Raw genomic sequence first — 26,448 nt, 5'->3', positions numbered from 1 at the left:
ATGACTATGTACATTTTGTTATTGGCGAGAAAGCTCACCATGACCAGTTGAGTCAGCTTCTCGTTGCCGGAGACACCTGCATGTATAAATTACAGTGGCAACGGGAGAGGTTTAACCACTAGCATTGCCTAAAGGACCTGTACAATCTCCTATGTTTTTCATAGGGGAAAAAGTAACAGAATATTCTCTCTAATTGTATATTCAACGGCCCGAAAAACGGCTGAAAAATCAAAAGCAGACCGCCTCCAAACATCTGCTCATTGATTTGAATGGGAAAACGGCGTTCTGTTCCGACACGGTTTTTACACGGGCGTTTTTCAAAACTGTCGCATAAAACAACGGCCACGAAAAAGAAGTGCGTGTCACTTCTTCAGCCATTTTGCATACTCTATAGAAAAACAGCTACAAAAACGGCCGTAAAAAACGCGAGTGGCTTAAAAACCGTCTGAAAATCAGGGAGCTGTTTTGCCTTGCAAACAGCTCCGTATTTTAGTATGCCATGTGAACATACCCTAAGAGATTTGTTATCTAACTTTGTTGACCCTTTGCATATGTCACGAGTCTTTTATGAACCCATTCTTGATTGCTTCAGTTTTAAAGGCTCGCACTATATTTAAACACCCAGAATGTAATCCTCTAATATATATATATATATATATATATATACTGTATATCTATCTATCCGATATACCCAAGATTTATTATTCGTATACTCTTGCCTACGCCAAGCAGAGGAAAACACAAATACAGTATTTCTGTTATGAGTGATTGAACGGTTGCTTGACTTTAATTTATTGTCTGATTTATGATAAAATAAGTTACTAGTCTTAGTATTTTATCTGTAAGTGCCTTTTTCTGAGTTTGTAAAAGAAAAATGCATTTTTTTTTCTCCCCCTCCCTTTGTAGGTGGTACTTTATAAATGTGGTAATTGTTTTATCCTAATACTGGACTTTATAGATTCTTTTGTTCTCTCAGGTCTATTGCTATCATTGAGTTGTAGATTTTACACCAGATTTATTGAGAATCAGGCCGGGTTCCCGTGGGTCGGATATGCTGCGTAAAAGCTGTGCAGTGTATTAATCCTGGAACCCGCAGCACCTTCCGCGGTTTTTCTAACATAATTACGCGCGATGGGGTAAGAAAAAAAAAAAAAATACCATACTTACCCCCTCCCTTTTTTCTGCACGTAATCCGGTATCCCAAGATGACATTGCAGGCCGTGTGACGCTGCAGCCTGTGATTGACTGCAGAGGTCACATGAGATGAAACGTCATCCCAGAAGGCCTGACTGCAGGAAGGAGGAGAGCGTTCTGGGTAAGTATGTTTTTTTTTTTTCTTCCTGAGTTGTGATTTTTGCAGCGGAACTGTTGCGATTAAGCCACAAAAGTTTCAACACACAGCTTGTGGGTTTTGCATCCCCATTGAATTCAATGGGGAAAATCCGCAAAAAAAAAGCAACGAAAACGTAGCATAAATTGATATGCTGCGGATTTAAATTCCGCACTGCAGGTCAATTTCTTAGCCTTTACGCTGTGTTTTTTTTCTGCAGTATGGGCACGAGATTTTCTTAATTTCACTTTGCTGTTACTGTAAATACTGTGGAATTTCCACAGAATTGTGTTGCAGAAATTCCGCAGTGTTTACGCTACGTGGAAACCCAGCCTTAGGGTATGTTCACACGTAGAGTCAAAAACGTCTGAAAATACAGAGCTGTTTTCAAGGGAAAACAGACCCTGATTTTCAGACGTTTTTTGAGCAACTCGCGCTTTTCGCTGCGGTTTTCATTGGAGTCTATGAGAAAACGGCTCCAAAAACATCCCAAGAAGTGCCCTGAACTTCTTTTGACGAGGCTGTAATTTTACGAGCTGTCTTGACAGCGACGCGTAAAATGACAGCTCGTCTGCACAGAACATTGAAAGTAATGGGCAGATGTTTGCCGACGTATTGGAGCCGTTTTTTCAGAAGTAATTCGAGGCGTAAAACGCCTCCAATACGTCTGAAAATAGGTCGTGTGAACCCAGCCTTAAAAGCTGCTAATATATGTCAGCACAATCAAAATCCTTTGATCTCAATCCCCATCCTTCCAAGTCAAATACAGGGATTCAAGAAGCAGAGATGTGGCTGCGGTATGCGGTTTCTTGCCCTGAAAAACTTTTTAGGCCTCATGCACATGGCCAGATTTGGATCCATGTTCTACTAATCAGTAATACTGTGTCCATAGCGGTTAGTGGGTCCATGCTGTACTGTTGTCTTCCTCTGATTTTACACTGGTTTTTTTTTATACGGAAACATCATGACATGCAAAATTACGTAGATGTTCGTCCCTAGAAGGATTGCAGGCGCCACACGGAGGAACAAGGAGTATCTCTATCTAAAATACAGACTCTTAAGACTAAGGGTATGTTCACACGATGAGAGGCATTTACGTGTGAAAAGACAGACTGTTAACAGCTGCCTCGTTTCACACGTAAATGCTCCTCGCATTTTGCGAGCCGTCTGACGCTCGTAAATCTTGAGCTGTGCTTCATTGAGTTCAATGAAGAACAGCTCAAATTATATATATATATATATATATGTGTCCTGCATATAATGTATATAAGTGTCCTGCATATAATGTATATAAGTGCCCTGCACTTCTTTGCCGAGGCAGTCCATTTACGCGTCGTCGTTTGACAGCTGTCAAACGACGACGCGTAAATTACAGGTTGTCTGCACAGTATGTCGGCAAACCCATTCAAATGAATGGGCAGATGTTTGCCGACGTATTGCAGCCCTATTTTCAGACGTAAAACGAGGCATAATACGCCTCGTTTACGTCTGAAAATAGGTCGTGTCAACCCAGCTTCTATACAAGGTCCTTACGACAATAATCTGTACCTTTATGGCCCAGCTTGACAAGACCGTAAATTGCAGGGTATGAATAAGTTACATTTTTCAACAAATAGTACTGTAGAGCTAGTAATTGATCGATTCAGTGGTAATCCCCCCCCCCCCCCATGGCAAATTACACATACTCCTTCTTACAGTGTGAACTTGTTGTGGAACAGATTGTAGTTTAGGCAGAAACACATGTAAAATAGACATTTACATAAAATTATAAATTATTTTATTGAATAGCTAGTTTTGGATGATATTATTTACCACTCATTTATTAAAGATTTACTCTGTTAAAATATGTCCCTTTTCCAAAACTAGGATGCTTACCTGGCAGGTATCAGGATTTTACTGATGTAGGTGTAAGTCTTAAGTGATATCACTGCAAAACAAGTTCTTCAATGTGTATTAAAAGTCATTTGAATCATAAGTAAAGTGATACAAGTCTTTCTTGACCGCCATAAGCAACCCAGGAACCGGTCTTTTCCCTCCTTGGTAGGAGGAGAACACAATACTTGGTATAGAGTCCTTGGCTGCTGTATGTGGTGATGGGATTGTCCTCAGAAGCCGTGCGTCCTGGAAGTTCCATATCCTTGTGTAGCAATCTTGTCCGACTACATGGGAAATGAAATGCATCAACTTGAATTATATTCATGGCTTAAAGGGAAGGCGTCATGAAATTATTTTATTTTTTTATATTGCTTTTAGTATGCTAAAAAAATTTTTTTATATATTTGTGTTCGTGTGTTCTACTTTTTTTTCATTTTTATTGCTCAATGGGGGCTGCCATTTTCTTTTCATCTCTGTATATGTCGATTAACGACACATACAGAGATGGAATACGGCACATACATCCCCATAGAGAATGGGAACGGGAGCCGTTCCATTCACTGCAGCATGCGCCGCTCCCACACAGACCAAAACGAAGCTCGTTAGCAGAGCGAAATCCGGCGCCATTTTCATGTGGACCAGAAGCCGATGCCGGACAGTAAGATGACGACTTCCGGCCGCGGCTTCCGGCCATATGCGAAGGCGCAAGGAATAGGAGCGGAGGCGACAGGAGCAGGTAAGTTATGTTTGTGTATGTGATGTGTGTATTACGTTCGTGTATGTTTGTGTTATACTGTCTGCTTAGCACTGTAATCCTCCTACACTGTGCATTCGCTCAGAAAATAGCGGAGCACAGTGTAGGAGGTTTGAACATTCAACCCCCTCCTTTCTCCTGGCACTAGCCAGGATAAAGGAGGGGGGATTGTGTGAGGACACTAGAGCGAGTGTGTCTACCCCAAATTTGCAGCATAAAGCAATTAGGTTGCTTTACCACATTGACCATGCTGCAATTTTGGGAAGTGATCCCTCTAGTGCCCAGCACATGGAAATGTTATAAATTAGAATCTAATTTATAATATTTCCTGACTTGTGAAAAAATTAAAAAACAATGTGTAATCACTCAAATAATGGTTTATATAAAAAAATAAAATAATTTCTAGCGACATTCCCTTTAATAATCACTAGTAGACTTGGAAAGTTAAAAGGGAACCCGTCAGCCTGCTGACTGACAGCCGTTTTCCTATTACTGTGCATAGGGAGAAAGCTATCACTTAGTAGAGGGGGGGGGGGGGGCTTGGGGAGTCCGCATCTCATGAATATATCGGACTACTGCCTCACAGCGCTGCAACGAATAACCTGTAAAATTCTTCAAAACGAAAAACATCTACGCACATAAGTGACAGACGTCACAGAGGGTCGTGTCAGCGTGTCTGTCACAGAGAGCAGCATAAACAGGCTGACAGGTTTCCTTTAAAAGGTCAGTCACTGCCTTGCAAAAATCACACTAGTCACTGCAGTGCTGCCAAGCATACAATTAGATTGTACGCAGTTGTAAACTAAAAGGAACTTTAAAAAAATAAAAAAAAATAAAAAAAATCGGATTTAAAAAGCTTAACTGAGTTAAACACTATTTTTCAAATGCTTTAAAAAAACAACAACATTTTACTAGAGTATAAAATTCTCCAGATTGGGAGCGCCAACTCTTTTTACCAGGAGAACCTAATTAAAGAGGCTCTGTCACCCCGTTATAAGTTCCCTATATTGTACATGATGTGATCGGCGCTGTAATGTAGATTACAGCAGTATTTTTTAATTTAGAAAAACGATCATTTTTGAGTTATGACCTGTAGTAGCTTTATGCTAATGAGTTTCTTAATGAACAACTGGGCGTGTTTTACTTTTTGGCGTTGTGGAGAGAAGTGTATGACGCTGACCAATCGGCGTCATACACTTCTCTCCATTCATTTACACAGCACATAGCGATATAGTTATATTGCTATGTGCAGCCACATAAACACACTATAACGTTACTGCAGTGTCCCGACTATGAATATACATTACCTCCAGCCAGGACGTGATGTGTATTCAGAATCCAGACATTTCTGTAGCGTCTCTGAGATTTACAGCAAGGCAAGCGTAATCTCGTTTGAAATGACAGGTTTCAGGATTCTGAATACACATCATGTCCTGGCTGGAGGTAATGTATATTCATTATCAGAACACTGCAGTAAAGTTATAGTGTGTTTATCTGGCTGCACATAGCGATATAGCTATATCGCTATGTGCTGTATAAATGAATTGGGAGAAGTGTATGATGCTGATTGGTCAGCGTCATACACTCCTCTGTACAACGCCCACTTGGGCAAAAAGTAAAACACGCCCAGTTGTTCATTAAGAAACTCATTAGCATAAAGCTAATATAGGTCATAACTCCGTCAAAAATGATTGTTTTTCTAAATAAAAAAACACTGCTGTAATCTACATTACAGCGCCGATCACATGTACAATATAGGCCACTTATAATGTGGTGACAGAGCCTCTTTAAGGCCTCATGCACACGAACGTGTTTTTGCGTCTGCAATTTATCCACAAAAATGCGGATGAATTGCGAACCCATTCATTTCTAAGGGCCCATGCACACGACTGTGGTTTCCACGGTCCGTGCATTGGCCGGGAGCTCGGACCGCAAAAAAATAGGACAAGACATTATACGGGCCGCATTTGTGGTCTGTGCTCATTAAAATCAATGTGTGCACGGTCTGATTTGCAGATGACACTCCGCGGCCCTCCGTGCCATAATCATGGGCCATGCACATGGCTACGGTTGTGTGCATGAGGCATAACAAGCTCAAAACGCGTAAGCATAAATGCATCCGGAAGCCGACACTAACTGGGAAGGTGCCTGTTTGGGTGAGCGGACTATATTTTACTTTTTTCTATGCTATAAGAACGGAATTGAAATTAATGTTAAGCGTCAAATGCCATATATTTTATTTCGGTTTTTTTATTGGCGAATAGCATCCTTATTTTTCTGCTTCTATATTTATAGCACTGCCTCATGGAAATCTGGAGCGTGGCAATGAATTCTAATTGTTTACTTTTTTTTTTGGAGGGTGGGGTGTCTGTACTTTAAAATAGTTTAGTCGCTTTAAAGAGGCTCTGTCACCAAATTCTGAAATCCCTATCTCCTATTGCATGTGATCGGCGCTGCAATGTAGATAACAGTAACGTTTTGTTTGTTTTTTTAAAACGTTCATTTTGGCCAAGTTATGAGCTATTATATATATATATATATATATATATATATATATATATATATATGCAAATGAGGTTTGAAATGGACAACTGGGCGTTTTTTTGTTTGTTATGCCCAACTGGGCATCTATTGTGTTTTTAACTGGGCGTGTTTACGTGTATGACGCTGACCAATCAGTGACCAGTCAGCCTCATACACTCCTCTCCATTCATTTACACAGCAGCGATGTGCAGCCACATACACAGAGATTAACGTTAATCAAGTGTCCTGATAATGAATACACATGAAATCCAGCCTGGACGTCATGTGTATTCAGAATCCTGACACTTCTGAATCTTTTCTGTGAGATTCCAGCAAGCCACACGTAATCTCGCGAGATTACGGAGGTAAACGAGATTTCGTTTCCCTTGCTGGAAATCTCAAAGAAAAGAGTCAGAAGTGTCAGGATTCTGAATACACATGACGTCCAGGCTGGATTGTCATGTGTATTCATTATCAGGACACTTGATTAACGTTAATCTCTGTGTATGTGGCTGCACATCGCTGCTGTGTAAATGTAAACAGAGTGTCATAATGATGGCGGCTGCGCGAAAATCGCGCAGCCACACATCATACGATGCTGACACACAGAGCTGTTAACGCAAAACGTTTTTAACTGTATGATGCTGACCAATCAGCATCATACACTCATCTCCATTGATTTACACAGCAGCGATGTGCAGCCACATAAACAGAGATTAACGTTACTGCAGTGTCCTGATAACGAATACACATGAAATCCAGCCTGGACGTCATGTGTATTCATTATCAGGACACTTCTGAATCATTTCTGGGAGATTTGCAGCAAGGGAAACGAAATCTCGTTTATCTCCGAAATCTCACGAGATTTCGTTTCCCGTGCTAGAAATCTCAGTGTGTTTGGTGCAACTTTCTAAATACTTTTTATTAAAATTTTTTTTTACTTTGAGATACAGCTGCTTTGTCCTGTATACAGAGCAACTGTATCTTGTGCTGAAACATGTACCCATCAGGTCAGCGGCACTGACAGGTTCAGGTGACAGCAGGTCCTACGTGTCTCTGACAGGACTGAGTGGTTATTGATCACATCTACGTAACTTAATGAGATAGATTACAGGTGGGTCTCTGACACGCAGGACCCGCTGACACTGAACCAGTCAGTGCTGCTAACCTGATGGATTCAGGTCTTATTGCAAGATACAGCTGCTCTGTATAGAGAATACAAACCAGCTGTATCTCAAAAAGTAAAAATATTTTTTAATTAGTATATAGAATGTTGCAAACACACTTAGTTGTTTTTTTTTAAAATAAAAATGTCCCTTTCAAAGTTGAACATAGCCTTAATATTCCCCTTTTAACAACATTTTTAGGTCCAAAATTTTGTGCCGATTATTTTCTTAGCATACCTTTATATTGGTCGGAGCAAAGTTTTTCTGAGAGCTCCAATGGCCTGCTTAGACATAGAATTAAATAACTTTCTGCCTCCTTGCAGTGAACACTAGCTGTATTCTACCGTATAAACGCCGATACGTTTTACTAAATAAAACAATATGCAATAAGCATAGCCAAACTTTTTGATGAGCAAATGGTGTACAAATGCCATACCTGCAAGCAGCAGCCCTTCATCTTCTTGCACATGCACCGGTAAATGAGCATAACTGTTATTATGCCCTTCATAGTTCTGCACATATTTCACCATCCGTAGATCCCACAGCTTAATCTAGAATTTACAATGACAGTCCATTAAATAATATAAAATGTAATCCTTATATTATGTTGCATAAACTGCAAAACCTTTCCCCCGAAATGTCAATAGGACCCACTTTTGAAATGCAGCCATTAAGTCCTTTAATCTGGCATCAATATTAAACTAGTGCTAGTTTCTTAAACTTCTTGGGTCACATGGAAGTAGAAAAGTAAGTAAAAGTTATAGAATAATTTTCCTGCTAACATACTGTCTTTATGCTGCTACATGATTGATTTTGGATTTCTGTATGATAGAGGGCCTCGTGGGACTCCACTGCGAGAAATGGTCATTAAATGTTAATAAGCAGAGTCTTCCAATTGGTAAATACCACGCAATCTTGAAAGTTCTGTGAGGGTATGTTCACACACTAGACTAAAAACGTCTGAAAAATACGGAGCGGTTTTCAGGGGAAAACAGCTCCTGATTTTCAGACGTTTTTTTAAGCCACTTGTGATTTTCGCAGCGTTTTTTACGGCCGTTTTTGGAGCAGTTTTCAATAGAGTCTATGAAAAACAGCTCCAAAAATGTCCCAAGAAGTGACCTGCACTTCTTTTTCGCGGCCGTTTTGAAAAACGGCCGCGTAAAAAAAAAGGCCCATCGGAACAGAACGCAGTTTTTTCCATTGCAATCAATGGGCAGATGTTTGCAGGCATTCTGCTTCCGATTTTCCGGCCCGAAAAACGGCAGAAAATGGGCCGTGTGAACATACTCTTAATGCACAGGACCACCAGGCACGAAATTAAAGGGGTTATGTGGGGGCTGAAAAGTATTAGCAGTGTACTGCAATACGTGAGTGGACTTGCTAATGTACATTCTTGTCCCTCTTCATGCCGATTATAAAATTTTAATCGATTTTTACAGCGCTGGCTGTGGACCGGAAGTCTAGTGGCACAATGTTAATTCATGACGTCACATTGTCATGTGACCTGCCCCGCTATAATCGATGTACTACTGCGATTACTTAGAGAACAGCGGGGCCGGTCACATGACGTGTTGTCATGAAGGACGACTGTGCCACTAGACTTCCGGTCCCCTGCCAGCGCTGTAAAAAATCTATTAAAATCTTATCAGCGCGACGGGGGACTGGGATGTATATTATGAAGTGTACTCGCGTACGGTGGTGTGTACACTGCTAATACTTTTCAGTCTCCACATCACCCCTTTAAAGGAAGTTTACTTTAGCATGGATGGTGACTTTGCCAACACAATTCAATTATAAGTCTTGGTTTACGTTAGCAGTTTTACCTTTCTGTTGGAGTTTTAAAGGGAGTCTGTCACCAGAACTTCCTTTTTGAACTAGCAGTATGCTAATATAGTTCATGCTAACCTGATTTTAAATGTGTTTTCCTTATTCCCCTGCTTTGCATTAAAAACACTTAAGTTTATGCAAATCAGCATTTCAGTGCAACGAGGGCATGTCTGTTGCAACAAAATGCTAGCGCATCATTGCCCTGTTCAACCCCCCCCCCCCTCACTCCCTGCTTGAGGTGATTGAAATGGGCCAGGCAACGCACTCGGCGAGTTCACGCCTGGCAACGTACTCGGCAAGTTCACGCCTGGCCCCGTAGTGTAGTGAACGTGCGCGTGTTCCTACATCGTAGTCGGCGCATGCGCAGTATGAACAATATGTCCGTCGATTTAATCGGCACTACTGAGCATGCACTGATGGGGAATAAGGAAGACACATTTAAAATCAGGTTAGCATGAACTATATTAGCCTACTGTTAGTTCAAAACGGAAGTTCTGGTGACAATCTCCCTTTAAGTATTTTTAACGGCAAGAATAGCAGGGGTTCCAGCGCTATTCTTGTTGTCAAAAATACTGAATCCCTGATTGCCCCCATGAAGTCAGATTCTTCATTATGAACGGAAGCCATAATGATACCGTGATCAGAGCCAAAAACATACTAGCCAATTAAGATATAATAATGCTAGCAAAATGAATATATGTTTTAACCATTGAATCCCTTAAAAAGTCAAATAAGTGCACCTGAAGTCATAGTAAGATAGAAAATCATGTCATAAAACATACTGGTACAGGACATAGAAGTTGTTCAGTTGGTCCCAAGGGTTTGGCCACTAGGTAACATTTTTAGACTACTGTACGTATCTTCTGTTGTGATGTACCTGCCCAGACATATCAGATACCACCAGGTAGTTCTCATCCTTGAGAAGACGCAGACATGTGATGCTGGAACTTTGTGAAAAGGTCACCACTTTTTTCCGGATTTTTGGTGATTGAGAGGGGACGCGAAGATCAATACAGAACACTTCTCCGGAGCGGCAGCCGTTATAGAGAAGTAAGGTCTACAAGTAAAGAAAGTGTTCTTATTGTATTCTAAAATGACATTTATTAACAGTAAAGGAATCCACAATTGGTATGCAGGTGAGTCAGGTAAACTAGCAAATTGTAAAGCTAGTATACGTCTTAGGGTCTGTTCACTTCAGCGTTGTCTTTCCGTTGAGGGGTTCCGTCTAGTTCCCCCGACAGAAAGCTCAGTCAACAGAAAGGCAAACGATTACCATAGCATCCGTTTGCATCACCGTTGATCTGAATGGTGACGGATACTTTACTAATGGTTTCCGTTTGTCACCGTTGTGAATGGGTGCCGTTTTATTTTACAGAATTAATAGTGCAGTCGATTGTGCTATTGATTCAGTAATAAAAAAAAACAGAACCCTTAGGGTGTGTTCACAGATCAGTTGCATCAGCATCCGTTTTTTTTGTCTCTCAAGTGATTACAACTGATGCAAAAATAGATCAGTTGTCATCAGGCTTTTTCACTACTTTTTACTACAAAACCATCAGTTGATGGTAGTGGTCATCAGTTTTTACCACAGTGGTCCAATAAAAAGGTATTCTAGGGTCTGAAAATGTGCCAATTTTATCAGAGTGGGGCATAGTTTGTGATAGGTTGGATACATGATGGATTAGATACATGTGTACTATGTCAGGGCTCTCCTTCTCTGCTCCGGCCTTGGCGCTACACTGATGTCCGACACACATTGTAAGGTCATGTGTGTCGTACTCAGAAGCGGAATCTCCGGACAGAGTGTTGCCAAACTCTGCTAACAGGGGATTCTGCAACAGGAGTAGCCCCTGACGTCACTGCCCATGTATGGACTGTGGCATCAAGGGATCCTACGGGAGGGAATCCCCGGCCAGTGTCGGAAATGCTCTGGCCGGGGATTCTGGTGCTAGAGGGAGCTATAGTGGCGCTATCTACAGGGCTGTATGTTCCGCTCCTGCTCCCCGGCAATGCTTTGGTTAGAGATACCCATGCCAGGTGCTTCCGGAAGGTGGATGCAGCAGCACCCGGCGTTGAACTTGGGAGCAATAGATTAAATAGAATACGGTGGCGGACCTCCCAGGGAGCTGGACTCTAAAGAACAGAAAGCTATGGGATCCGTTCTAGCATCAGTTTCCCTCAGGCTGCTCTGCAACACGTCGGAGGGAAACGGACAGGGGCAACTGACATATGCGGACCTGACAGATACAGGTTTCACCGCTAGATACAGATGCTCTGTATACAGGATACAATGCAGCTGTATCTCAAAAAGTTAAAATAATTTTTAACAAAAATAATTTTGAAAGTTGCACCAGTCACACTGACATTTTTATTTAAAAAAAAAGGCAAAAAGGATTTCAAAGGTGTACATAGCCTTTAATTAAAGCGCAAACCTCTAACTAAAAATTATTAATTAAAAAAATTGTTTTCGACTCCATCTCCATCCAAAGTAGAAGTAAAATGTCATATTGCTGCTACTTGGAATCCAAAAGTTATGGAAATCTTTCATGTGCCATTAGTTTAACTCTGATTTTCAGAACTTCGGCTCTAGTTACCCAGTTTCACGCCAGTTCTAATAAACCAGAATTTCTGTATGGTGTTAGTGAATGTTGAGAAAACAAATCCAAAACATCATGTAAATCAAAATTTTTAATAAAGTAAGTTGCTCAACAATTTACAGCAATTTTATACTGTGAGCCACTGTAAACTATATGTAGACTGTAGAAATAGAATTTGACTGTCAATTCTGTGAGTATCCCTAACAGGACAGGCAGATAGACAAATTAAAGCGAGTCAGGTTGTTTCAACATACTACATATTAGGGCTGGGCAATTAATCGGAAAAAAAACCGAAATTCAGCGTAGATACCAAAGTCATCTTGCGCATTTAGTTTTTTTACGGTTTCAACTGTATCTGCGTCCTCAGGCTGCAGATACAGTTGAATTCTACAGTAGAGAAGGAGAACGTCAGTTTCCTGCTCTACTATTCACTGTAAAAAGCTGGCCGCTCACGGCTCAGCGCAGACATGCGCGATGATGTCACTGCCGCACACCTGTCTGTGCTATGCCATGAGCGACTCACCACGAATGTATTCAGAGTCCGCTGCACTTCTACCATATACCGGCGTAGCAGGCAGCTTATTGGGCCACGGAGTCCTCATTGCCCGCCCCATTTATTTCTTGTTTAGCCTCAATGTCCGCCCCAATGGTATATACATGGATGATGGGGGTTATATACAGGGGATGATGAGGGTCTCTGCATATTACCCCCATCATTTGTGTATATACCATTGGGGCGGGCACTGTACGCTGGCTGTGGCGCGTGGACATTGAGTACAAAAATAGGGGAAGTGTTACAAAAAAATTTAGCTCACCACATATCCACTGCGTTTCCAATGCGTTTGAATGATGCAAGTTGGTGTAAATGAATCCAAGTACTGCAGGTGTTCGTAGAGATTCCCAAACTGTTCCTGTGTCGACAGCAGGTAATCAAGGCAATAGTGGTGTATAGTGTAGGTATATCCAGCACTCAAGATAAAAGTTATAAGGTTTACTTAGGTCATATTTAAAACAAAAGCCGGTCTATGCCAGAAGTGCAGCGGAACCTGAACATATGCGCCGAGCCACACAGACCGGAGGAGCAGACAGATCTCCTCCACTCGTTGTTGGAACGGGGTTAGGTATGTATTTTATTTAGGCGCTATTGGGGCATTAAACTGCATGGGGGCCACTATAGGGACATTATACTGTGTGAGGGGGTAGATTATATACAGTAGTATATAGCAGGCTTAGGGGATCTATATTAATTAAATAGTGTAGCATTCAAAAATAGGTGTGGCTTAAAATTATTTATTAATCGTAATCGAGGTTACATGTTCAATTAATTGTGATTTTGATTTAGGTCCTAATTGCCCAGCCCCATTAGATATATTTATATACAATTAATGCTAACGTACCTGTGTGGCAAATTGCTGAGCCAAAACATCACTGTTAGTTCGGAAAGTGTACTGAACATCTGTAACAGCGTTCAGAACCAGGACTTGATTCCGCAGACCTTCCGTGTAAAGAGAAAGGAGAGGTGAGCAGCTTGAGTGCAACTAATGACTGAGGTACTTCTATCATACAATAGAACGCATACAGGAAAAAAATCTATATTGCAATGAATGCAACTTGTTTTATGTCAGTGTACAGTTGCTGACTTACAGACTGTACAATAGTTATAAACTCCAGGTCATCTTAAAAAAAATGCATTTAAAGGGGTTTTCCCACCAGGGACATTTATGACATAGCCACAGGATATGTCATAAATGTCAGACAGATGCGGGTCCAACCTCTCTCTAAGGCCTCATGCACACAACTGTAGCCATGTGCACGGCCGTGATTTTCGGGTCGGCCGGCTGCGGACTGTCAGCCGCAAGCAAATCGCGGGACATGCACATGGCCGCGGCCATTATTTTCAATGAGCCCGGACCGCAGAACATGGCTGTAATAAGACAGGTCCGTTCTTTCTGCGGGGCGGGCTCCCGGGCCGTGCACGGACCGTAAAAACTACGGTCGTGTGCATAGCCCCATAGAAATGAATGGGGCCGCAATTCTCCCGTGGATTTTCGGAGAAATTGCGACCGCAAAAGCACGTTTGGGTGCATGGGGCCTAAGGCCTCATGCACACCAACGTATTTTTGTCCTCCCGTAAATACTGGCATAAATACGGGTCCTTGGTCACACGTATTCGACCCGTATTGCACCAGTATTTACGGACCTGTGCCCGTAAATACGGGTCCGGTGTCACCAGTATTCCACCCGTATTTACGGGCACGTTTTCGCTGCAAAATTACACTGCAGTAATCGGCAGCCCCTTCTCTCTATCAGTACAGGATAGAGAGAAGGGACAGCCCTTTCCGCAGAAAAAGTAAAAGAAATTCATACTTACCCGGCCGTTGTCTTGGTGAGGCGTCCCTCTCGACATCCAGTCCGACCTCCCTGGATGACGCGGCAGTCCATGTGACCGCTGCAGCCTGTGATTGGCCAGTGATTGGCTGCAGCGGTCACATGGGCTGAAACGTCATCCCAGGAGGCTGGACTGGAGGAAGAAGCAGGGAGTTCTGGGTAAGTATGAACGTCTTTTTTTTTTTACAGGTTGATCTATGTTGTGATTGGTAGTTTCTGTCCAGGGTGCTGAAACAGTTACTGCCAATCGTTTAACTCTTTCAGCACCCTGGACAGTGATTATTTACTGACGTCGCCTAGCAACGCTCCCGTAATTACGGATGCACACACGTAGTCACCCGTAATTACGGGAGCCCCATAGACTTCTATGGGCCTTCCCGTGCCGTAATTACGGCCTGAAATAGGACATGTTCTATATTTTTCAACGGCACGGGCACCTTCCCGTAAGAATACGGGGAGGTACCCGTGGCCAATAGAAGTCCATGGGCCCGTAAAAACGTGCCGTAATTACGGGTGTTTTTACGTTCGTGTGTATGGGGCCTAAAACAGAGCCCCCTTAAACATCGTCCTACCTTCTTCTGCTCTTGCTGCCTCCGGGCCACTTCCTGATTTTATGGTCGCATATTAGTGAATGGCCGTAACGGAAGCAGCGTAGCTACCATTCAGTTCTATGGGACTTACGGAAACCACGTAGCTCAACGAGCTACGCGGTTTCCTTCTTTATGGTTCGAATTCACCTGCTTCAGCCGCAACACAGAGCGGTTCTAGAGATAGGTGCAGGTCCCAGAGGTGGGACCCGCAGCTTTCTGACTTTTAGGACAAATCCTGTGGATATGTCAGGAATGTCCCTGGTGAGAAAACCCCTTTAAGTGGGTTTTCCTTAAGATGTTTTTTCACCAATACATGTGCAACGTTTCAACCTTCGTGAGGACGTGAGCAAACAGTGTCACGTCCTGTTGTACACCTATTCTCTGCCTGGAAGCGCAAGCCAGTGCCCTCCTCATCAAGCAAGGCAGGAGTCCGGGGACCACTGTTCGGGAGATAGGCGTGAGTTCCAGAGCTGGACCCAACATCTATCAGACATTTCTTGCATATCCTGTGGTTATGACATAAATGTCTGAGGTGACACAACCCCTCTGTGTGTATGACCGTGGGGATCTGACCCCTGCTCTCCAACCAACAATCTGAAGAATGAAGGGGCAATGAAACGCCAGTAAGCATCACATCCTGGCACAGAGGCTCGTCCGCACAGGTGCTGTGCCCGGTACTGCAGTGGAGCCAATTCAAGTTATTGGGGCTACACTGCAGTACCATGCACAACTGCGTTTATAGACAAACCGCTGTGCCTGTAAAAACACTGAAGGGGCCAGGGTTCTCCATAGAGGCATGTAAACTATGAAGACTAGATTAAATTATTGATTTTTTTTTAAACCCTCTAGAATAAAGCCCTTTAATGACCACCGTAAAAAGGCTTATTGGGGACATAATTCTACAGTGCAGTAAAAACATGGAAGATAGAGAAACGATGTTCGGTTGTCTGGCTGTCAGAGACAGTCAAGCACCCTCAAGAAAAGGAAGAAGCAGTATTTTATCATTTCTGCTCACCTAAGAATTGTATGCTACTGTGTCCCCCCTCATTACTGTGTTGCGATGGCTGACCATTTGAGGGGACACGATATTTGTATTTTGGGGGATTACAGGATTAAAAAAAAAAAAAAAAAAAAAAAGAAATAATTATTTTTTAAGTATTAACTGCCAAATATTTCTTAAAAGCAACTATTTGGTAAAAAACGAAAACGCTAGCTGTAGAAAAAAAAAAGACCAAAAATCACATGGATTACCTAAAAATACAGTTTTAGCCATTTCACATGCAAACGGCAGTTAATATGCAGTTAAAAATAGCAAAAAATGTCCTGGCCCAGAAGAACCCAAGTAACAAGGGATTAAAAGAAAGTTGTCTCTAAGTTCTAGGATGTGAAACAGTCATACCAACTCTGTGAAGATAAATAAACATGGGGCTAGAAGATCGGACAGCTCCACGGTTACAAACCTGCTGCATAGGTACATTCCAATTGAGGGTTTAGGCACCATGCACAAGACCAGGCATTAGAGATTCTGATATTGTAGACCACTTCTGGACGGACGTCATCTATAAAAAGGTAAAATGACTTTTTGTTAAAAATTCTATATTTGCTAATACACTAGGTAAAATATTAAATAAACAAAAACCATGACATCAGACCACCTATACGAAATACACAAAGTTAAAGCTTCACTGCAATATCTCACTTCTGATAATGTTATTCATGTGGCAATCCTTAAAATTTCTTTTAGCAATTGTAAGATCTGCAATGGTGATGTTAAAAACTCCCAAAAAAATCTCTACATACTAATCTCTCAGGAAAAAAAAAAAAAGTCATATAAACGTATACAACACAAAATGACAGTACCATAGTCTGAGGCCAAGCTCCTAAAACGGCATGCTGGGATTAGACTGACGCAGCCTGGGGCCTCTGGTTTTCCCAGAAGACAGACTCTGAATGATCATCAAGGACTAATAACTCAGTAGGTCACAAGTTCAATATCCTGAAATAGAAGATCAGGCCTTTACCAGTGACATTTAGCAGAGTGAAAGGATACAGAACATGGGAGTCTGGTGCATTCATTGAGGCCCAACATGCAGTAACCACCTTTGAGGGGGAGAAAAAAAAAAGTTAATAACTGGAAAAGAACCCAAAACGCAATTTATTGCACAGTATTGTTCCAAACTGCTTTTATAAAAATATTCCCAATATATGACCATTGAGAAGAGATGAAGTTATTAACCACTGCTCATAACCTACTGCATTTTCCACACCCGAGCCTTAATTTAGCATTATTTAATGATCATGTACAGAGTTCCTATGGCTCCGTAATACTGAGCGCTGGGGACTCTAAAGGGGGTTTTATATTGGGCGATTATCGGACCGACAAGTGTTCATATAACCCTCGTTGACGATAATTGCCCTGTGTAAACAGGGCAGCGATCAGAAGATGAACTAGCAAATGTTCGATTATCTGCTGGTCGTATCGTTTTAAAAAAAGTAAAATATTATCGTTGTCGGCAGCACGTCTCCCTGTGTAAACAGGGAGACGCGCTGCCGACATGATAATAATGTATGAGGACGAGCGATCGGAGTAATGACCGCTCGTCCCCATCCACAGCTCCGTATGACAGGAGAAAATGAGCGCCGATCCACGATGTCTCGTTGATCGGCCATCGCTGCACCGCCCGATTATTGGCAGATGTAATAGGGCCTTACAGCATGAAGCCTTAGGATGTATTTACATGGCTATTTTTTACCATGTGTGTACGGTCCTCCTACTATGTGCCAAAAACAGGAATGGATTTTATTAAAAGGAAGCCAAAAAACAAAAACCCATAGTTACTTAAATAGTTACACCCAATGCGACTGCAGCTTTAGCTTGAGACACTGGTAAGAGACATATGGCTATGCCACTAGTTTATGACTTCGCTATCTCCTATCGAATAGGCACTTTGATGCTGATAACTCCTGTGTTTGTTTGTTTGTTTTTTAAAAGGTTTATTATTTCCAAAGTTATGTTCTTTTTTGGTCTTATGCTAATTTTGTCTTAATGGCCAACGGGGCGGTTATTTTCTTTTTACCATGTGATCGTTGTATAGAAAACTGTATGACGCTGACCAATCAGCGTGATACACTTCTCTTCAGTCCAGCCCAGCGTGATCTCAGCTAGAATCGCGAGATCATGCTGTGACTTCCTGCCGCAGGTCCTTCACCAGAGCGTCTATAGGGGGTTTTCTATCTTTACCTGCACGCTGTGGTGGTTAAGCTGCCGAGGAGGATAATCGTCCTGGCCCGGCTGGAGGCGATGTATGGTCCGTCTTCCGTCGCTCTGGTGAAGTACCGGAGGCAAGGAGTCACATCACAGCATGATCTCGCGATTCTAGTGGATATCACACTGGGCTGTGAATCACGCTGGGCTGGACTGATTGTTCAGCGTCATACAATTTTCTATACAACACCACATGGTAAAAAGATGATAACCGCCCAGTTGGCCATTAAGACAAAATTAGCATATGTCTAAAAAAAGAACATAACTTTGGAAATAATAAACCTATTTTTAAAAAACAAAAAACAGGAGTTATCGGCGTCAAACCGCCTATTAGATTATGTAGGAGATAGGGAAGTGATAAACTCGTGAGCCTCTTTAAACCAGCAGCTGTCATGCATTGTTCTATCTACTATACATATGGTACCAACAGTTTCAAGCAACTAACATTTTATTATATAATAAAGGAGGAAAATGGCTGGCACTACTCCATAGACTGTAAGCGCGCCAAACCTAGGTGGTCAGGGATGTAGCTCACAAAAGATCAGGACAAGGGTGGTGCTCAGCTTAACTGTGCCAATGTCAAGAACTGTATATACATTTAGAAATAAGTGCTGCTTTTTTCTATATGTATAACTTTTTCATATAATCCATTTTCGAAGGAAACCTGTCACATTAAAAAATGCTAATGGCAGATCAGACAGCATTTTCAAAGCAGGTAGTATTTTATAAATTTTAATACTTACTCATTTGGACCTTAGGAGTCCAGTGGGCGGTCCTTCTCAGAGATTGACAGCTATGTCTATACACACTCATACAGGTAGTGAGACAGCGCACTGAACTAAAGCATGCAAAGACCAGAGATTTCCATAAAACTATACATAAATCTGCTCCGCTCCTCTTGATCTAAAACATGTAGTCCGTACATTGGACAGCATTTTCGAGGTGACAAGTTCAGTTTAAGGGAGCAGGTGTGTTACCTTCTGATTGGTGAAATATGGATTATCATCATGACTCTCTAGTGTAGGTACATCTTTCCACAGTCCATTAAGGTTCAGAAGACCATATTTACAGAATCCATTCTCCATGTCATTCACTACAAATAACCTTTCACATGACGAGTCAGCCTGCAGGATATAAAGAATAAACTTTACAGCATAGTACAGAGATCGTGATCAAAGTAATGGTAAAATATGAATGTAACATAAGACACGTTAGAAATAGTCACCTTATTTATATAGCATAAATGAATGCCAACACATTAGACTTACCAAAATAAATTCGTATTTATGTGTTCCAGCGCCAACAGGTTCAGGATTAACAATAGACACCTTCTTCCTCTGCATACAGCCCACTTTCAACTCATGAATACGTCTACAGAGATTTGCGAAAAAAAAAAAAAAAGGAGAGCGATTCCCTAAAGGATGGCATAGGCAATATCAGATAATGAGTGTCTGTACTGAAAATATTAATTGCTGGGAACTGCAGTCTGTAATCTGCTGGAGGGCTGTCAGGACAAATCTAAAATCTACTGTGGGTTATCAGATTTTTTTTCTAGTAAAGTTTTTTTTATTATCGGTTTTATTTTCAGTACATGATTATGGGGGCAGTCATTTGGCCTGAGCTGTTGATGAAAACTGTGAAAAGCAGTATCAGAAATTTGCTTTACAGCAGGCACCTGAACATAAAGTCAGTTATAAAATGTATAATTGACTTCTATAGGAGAGTGTAGTGGGCATGCTCTGTGACATGTTGAGAGGTCACTGAGGGAGGATGAGGTGAGGTGTGTTTATCACCTATTGTCAATGATGTTATCCTGTATTATCGGCCTCCAGCTTTATAATAGAGGTGTTATCTTTTCATTACTTTTGCCCAGCGAGGATAATGAAATGACTACTGAGAAGAGTCTGCAAAACAGTAAAGGCCCTTTTACACGCGCCAATGATTAGGGGATTATCTCTGATTATTATCCCGTGAAAAAGGGCACAGCGATCAGATTGAATCTTGTATGCGGCAGTAAAAATCATCGCTGCCGGCAGCAGATCTCCCCGTGTAAACGGGATATGCTGCCGACAATGATGCAAACTGTATGTCGACGCACAATCTCCCCTAAAGGCCCTTTTACACGGGTCAATTATCGGGCAAACGAGCGTTTATATGAACTGTCGAAGATACGAGCCGTCTCGTTGATCGGCGATTGTATACACGACCTATGTAAAAGGACCTCAAGTGTCAGCCTATTCTAAGGTTTAGCGGCCTGTGTGAAAACTGCAAGATTTTATTTTATTATTATAGATAGTTTCAACAATATTAAGATCGTATAAACAATCGGTAATTTTTTCATCGGGGAAACTTGCAACTGCGTTTTTCGATAGAAAAATAGATGCAATAAGATAATTTCAAAGTGCATGGTTTATAATAACAATATAACAGCTCTAGTGATTTTATACATATTTGTTCACACCTGCAGTAGGTTGCCGAGGGCAGCAATCCAAGCTGCTGTTCACGAAGCAGCAATGACGCATTTAATCCAACTCTGCTCGATTTCTGCATAAAATTATACAAACAGATGTAGGACAGTTGACATTAAAAAAAAATAAATTCCCAGGCACATATAAATTAAGTTGCATATTTGCTAAATGGTAAAATAAAAGACTTCTCTTTAAACTTATGAAAAGGTTGGAAATAGAAAAAAAACATCGGTATGACAAAGAGGATGAATGTGAGCACTAAACAGATTTTTAAATCCATGGCAGAATTCACCTTTCTATTTGTATCTTCTTTAAGGTGCTGTAGCCTCTTCTCCTCCATTTCTTTTTTCATTATTCCCTCCTTTGTCAGTGGGTTACAGTTATTGTGTCCTGGTAGCAAGCGGAAATATCTGTTCTTTTCAGGATCATAGTAAAAACCTGGAAGTTCTAAATGGAGACCAGGAAATCAGCGCACAATTTCTGTTAGGCCAGATTCACACGAACGAGTCCAAACTCGGACGTGAAAAACGTCAATTTTTCAGGTCCGGATTGCACCCGTGCAAGTCCCGTTATTACGGATCCCCATAGACTTGAGTCTGTCGAAGGATCCGTGAAAACAGAAGACAATAGCACATCTATTTTTCAATGGACCCTTCACATGGTCCGTTGAAACAACGGCCGTGTGAACCGCCCCAATGAAATAAATACGTCCGTTGTTTATTCTACGTTCGTGTGAATAAGCCCTGAGTCATATAAGATTGCAGGACTGATATTTCTAAAAAAATAAATAAAATTATAATATATATATATTACAAACAGAACAGGAAACGGATACATGCAATATTTATGTTTTTTTTTTATAGAATTCTGCTACCTGAATCACTCCTTTTTAAGAGATGGAGTGATTCATATAAGAGGGAAAGGAGCTATTCTGGCATTATAATCAGGATGCAGGTACCATGTACAGTGTTCTGTATTCTCAGATTGGGACCAACAGAGAGTTGCATTCTGCTCACAGACATTGTTGCAGCTTCTCGGCGATCTACACTCATGTAGAATACAGATAATATTTGTATTCTGCTGTCAGCACCATGAAGGAAACCACAGGAACTTTTATTTTCTAGTTATTGACCTGTACCAGCACCCAAGCCTGAATTGTGAAAAAAAGTAGAAATTTGGACAATTGTTGTTTGCAATAAGGGTCTCCTGAAAATAAGCTGATCGTAGGGTGTCCTTCTGCTGGGACCCCATTGGCAGAGGTCCAGAATGAGGGCCTCCCTGCTATTCAGAATTCCTAAAAAGGGGTCATTACATAAAAACAACCTCTTTTGAAAATGAAGCCCACGATCAGCTGTTGTAGCCAGGGGAAGCCACCTCTAGGAATACATCTCCCCTGCAGCGGCCATGTAGCAATACATGGCGGCCATTCAAATGTCTGCCAGAGCAGGAGCCACTCTTAGAGTGAATCTCAGTTCAGGAACGTAGAGGGGGTGTCCGAGAAAAGGAAACTCCTCTATGTCGTCCACATGTCCTAAAAGGACATATCGTCAGGAGTTGTCAACCCCTTTAAACCTATATTCACACATGCAGTTTTGAGCCAAAGGCAGGTTTGGATACAATAGGAAAGAAAAGTACAGAGCAAAGACTTGTATTTCTCAAAAAATCTGCATCAAACCAAATGTGTGAATCCAACCGAATAGTGTATTTGAAAATAGGTCGTCCAAACCAACGCTTACCAGGCACTGAAGATGATTGAGTCGAACCAGAAGAAGACGCTCGTGAGGTGCTGGAGCTGGCACTGTCTGATGATGACCTATACCTTCAAATAGTTTATGTATGAAAAACAGGTGCAAAATGGTTAAAAAACAAACATTAAGAGCAGGATACATATATCAAAATGTAAACAGCTTGTATTTTAGCGTTTGGGTACGTCCAGACATGGCAGATTTGTGGTGCGGGTTCCGCATTACAAATCTGCAGCAATTTACAGTACAAGACAAGTGGATAGGGTTTTGAAAACACCATCTATATGTATTAGAAAAAATCTTCACTGAAGCAGAGCATGGTGCAGTATTTGAAATCCGCAGCCAGCATATTGTTTTGCAGAGAAGCAGCAGATTTTCACGACGGATGCAATGCAAATACAAATCCGCAATGAATGTGCCGCATTTGTTAAGGTGCGTCCAAACATAGCGTATTGAATCGTTGAGGTTTTGCTGCAAATTCGCTGTGGAAATTGTCTACATCTGAACGCACCCTTAGGTTATCCACACACGTAGCGGATTTGCTGCAGATTTTCTGTAGCAAAATCTGATTGTGTTATGTGCGGATTTTGCTGTGGGTTTCGCCACTTCTACATTAAATGAGTAAAATCTGCTATGAACGTCCAGAACAAAATGAGTATGTTGCGGATTTAAAAATCCACAGCATGCTCTGATTTCCATGCGGAAAATATACAGCAACATGTGGATGATTTTTTTTTTTTAAATCTCATCCATTTGTCTGCAACATTCCTCTGCTGCAAATTTTTTTGCCCGCAAATTCAGATGGATAATCCGCTACGTGTGCAGAGGGACCTAATCCGAGCTATAAGCATTCTCAACCCTTGGTCACTTCCACCCACACAATAAACTACTTGGTCTAAGAATTAGGACTTATTCACATGAACGTTGAATATGTCCGTGTGACGGCCGTCAAAACAACGGCCATCAAACGGACGCATGTATTTCAATGGGGCCGTTCACACGGCCGTGGTTTTAACGGATCGCGTGAATGGCTAGTTGAAAAATAGAACATATCCTATTTTTTCAGTTTCATGGATCTCTCCATAGACAAGTCCCACACAGGTTTTTTCATGTCTGAGTTTCCCCACATTGGTGTGAATAAGCCCTTATAGTGATGTGAACTTTCTCATGAGTAGCACAAAAATAAACGTAATTTACCTCTCATTATGGTGCGATTGTAAATTCCTTCTCCGCCTATTATGATTATGATGTCTTTTATGTCCTTTTCCTTCTGGCTTGTAATTTCGCTTCATTTTAGCTGAATAAAAAAATAAAATAAAAAAATAAAGATATGGTTTCAAATTTAAAGTAACATTAGGGCTGATTTATTAATGCGGTTTAATACTTCGACATCAGAATCATAGCCCAGGCAGTTAGACAATGCACCAAATTGATCAAAGTGTTACACATCTTGCTAGACATGATAAAAACGTTTCCTTTCACTTAGGCCTTATTCACACGAACGTATAATGAGTGGAAATCACACGCGTTGCACGGACCTATGTTAGTGAATGGGGCCATTCAGACTGTCTGAATTTCAGGCAGCGTATGTGCGCTGCGTAAAACTCACGACATGTCCTATATTTGCCCGTGTTTCGCAGTCAATGGGTGCGTGCAAATCGCGCTCGGCACGCGGAAGCACTTCCGGGTGCCGCGCATTATTCGCGCAACAGTAGTAAAATACACGAATGAAAACAGAAAAGCACCTCGTGCTTTTCTATTTGTAAGCATAAAAGCAGAGTGTCATAATGATGCTGGCTGCGCGAAAATCACGCAGCCACGCACCATATGCTGATGACACACGGACCTTTTGCGCGCGCAAAACACAGCGTTTTTTGCGCGCGCAAAATGGACACGTCCGTGTGAATAAGGCCTTAGTTAGCTTAGTTTACGCAAGCTTTTTGTGGCAAAATTTTGGCACACGTTGGCGCAATGTAAGCCATGCCCTCTTTTCTAGACACGTGTTAGGTGAGGGTTTTGCTCCTTCTACATTGAATAGAGTGAAATCCAGAACAGAATGAGCATGGTGCGGATTTGAAAATACACAGCATGCTCGGATTTCTGAATGGAAAAAGTTCAGCAGCATGTGAATACGTTTTTTAAATCTCATCCACTTGCCTGCAACATTTGTCAGCTGCAGATTTTCCTCCTGCAAAGCCGGATGTAAAACCCACAACAAGTGCAGAGGGCCTTATAGACATTTATGGCATGTTGATAGGTGATGGCAGATTCCAGCGATGGACAAATTACCGTAATCTCTTGGAGCCAGTCAGATTTGTTTTTTAAAGGAATTCTGTCATGTTGAGCATGCTGTCCAATCTGTGGCATTATGTTATAGAGCAGGAGGAGCTGAACAGATTGATAGATAGTTTTGTGGGAAAGGATTCAGGGTAACCTGTAATTCAGTGATTTATATCCCTGTACCGTGTAAGAGTCCATTGACCGACAGCCTATCTGTACGAGTGTGTATACAGAAATAGCTGCCAATCACCGAGTAGGACCGCCCACCGGACTCTTTGTCTCATAGTGGGAAGGAATTTAAATGAATAAATTACAGGTTATCCTAGATCTTTTCCAACAAATCCGTCAGCTCGTCCTGCCCTGTAACATAATGGCCACAGATTGGACTGCATGTTTGGCATGACAGGTTCTCTTTAGGAACTCTCATAGACATCAAGTGAAAACATCATATTAACATTGAGATCACGCTGTGCTGTCATTTACAGTGTGATCTCGCGAGATCATGCTGTGCTGTGTGAGGAAGGGCCTGTTCACATCAGCGTTCACTTTCCGTTCCAGCGTTCCGTCGGAGGTTTCCTTCGGTTGAACCCCACAACGGAAAGTGAAACAAACCACAGCTTCCGTTCGTCACCATTCCGGCAGGTTTCCGTTTTAAAGACGGAATCAGTTGTCTTTTAAGAAACTCATTAGCATAAAGCTAAAATAGGTCACTAACTCACATAACTCTAAATAAAAAAAACACTGGTGTAATCTACATTACAGCGCCGATCACATCATGTACAAGATAGGGCACTTATAATGTGGTGACAGAGCCTCTTTAATTACTTTTAGTTTTTCCTTCTCAATAAATTAGCAGAGAACTGACATTCTGTATTCACTTTGTCATTATGGGGTAATGAGGGCAGAATGATGGGGAAAATTTCTTTTTTTTTTTTTTTTTTTTTAGCACAAGGCCTCATCATAAGAAAATGTGACAAACGTAAAGTCTGAAGACTTTCCTTATGCATTGTGGATGGACCTATATAAGAAGCAGTAGGATTTTGGTCCAATTCCAGAAGAGGGACACTGGAAGAAGTATGAGCTAAGTTTTGCCCATGATCTTGATGGTGGGGGTGCAGGGTCCCTTGTTGCCGGAGGAGGCGGCTGCTCACACGTGGAGACTCATTATTATAGTGAATGGGAGATCTGCTCAGCTGTTTCTCTGTCTCACATTCACCACGTACAGCCACTTCTCTGCCGGGAAAGGGGATCACCAAATCTCCCCCCCCCGACAATATTGAACATATCCTATCAATAAACCACGTGTGTCTATGATAGAAACGCTCCCATGTAACATTTCTGTGGCAACCCATTTGCGTCACGCGACGAGGAAAGTACGTTTTCAATAAAGCTTTATTTCAATGAGCGATAGCAAAGGAGAACAACTTTTGATCCCGACGCAAGAGATTGCTATAAAAAGTTTTATTCATATAATCGTGACGTCATAACGGTGCAGCGACAGATCGGAGGATTTACAGATCATCATATACTCACATACAGGACATGAAGACAGGCGCCCAGCTGCAGCAGGAAGATCTGTTATTACACGTGGAATCAAATCGTCATAGAGTCGCCACAATGAAAGCAGGACCGGCCTATTC

General features: G+C 41.7%; 1 protein-coding gene across 2 annotated transcripts; it reads right to left on the bottom strand.

Moving 5' to 3' along the window:
• Nucleotides 1–3,098: 3,098 nt before the first annotated feature.
• DCAF4 (DDB1 and CUL4 associated factor 4) lies at nucleotides 3,099–26,448 on the bottom strand. 2 transcript variants are annotated; one of them, XM_075844372.1, is made up of 14 exons: nucleotides 26,346–26,447; nucleotides 23,726–23,825; nucleotides 22,520–22,602; nucleotides 21,076–21,230; nucleotides 20,777–20,859; nucleotides 19,584–19,686; nucleotides 19,293–19,439; nucleotides 17,101–17,150; nucleotides 16,911–16,996; nucleotides 16,511–16,609; nucleotides 13,470–13,567; nucleotides 10,353–10,532; nucleotides 8,085–8,199; nucleotides 3,099–3,489 (listed from the first exon to the last, which is right to left on the bottom strand). In XM_075844372.1, the coding sequence occupies exons 1-14, from the start codon at nucleotides 26,350–26,352 to the stop codon at nucleotides 3,284–3,286; spliced, it is 1,512 nt and encodes a 503-aa protein (XP_075700487.1). In that variant the 5' UTR covers nucleotides 26,353–26,447; the 3' UTR covers nucleotides 3,099–3,283. The 2 variants fall into 2 exon arrangements, with proteins under 2 accessions (XP_075700487.1, XP_075700488.1); XM_075844373.1 differs by having other exon boundaries at nucleotides 3,100–3,489; nucleotides 26,342–26,448.

The sequence above is a fragment of the Rhinoderma darwinii genome, chromosome 12, assembly GCF_050947455.1.
Source record: "Rhinoderma darwinii isolate aRhiDar2 chromosome 12, aRhiDar2.hap1, whole genome shotgun sequence".
Lineage (NCBI taxonomy): Eukaryota > Metazoa > Chordata > Amphibia > Anura > Rhinodermatidae > Rhinoderma > Rhinoderma darwinii.
This window is presented reverse-complemented; position numbering and strand designations above follow the sequence as displayed.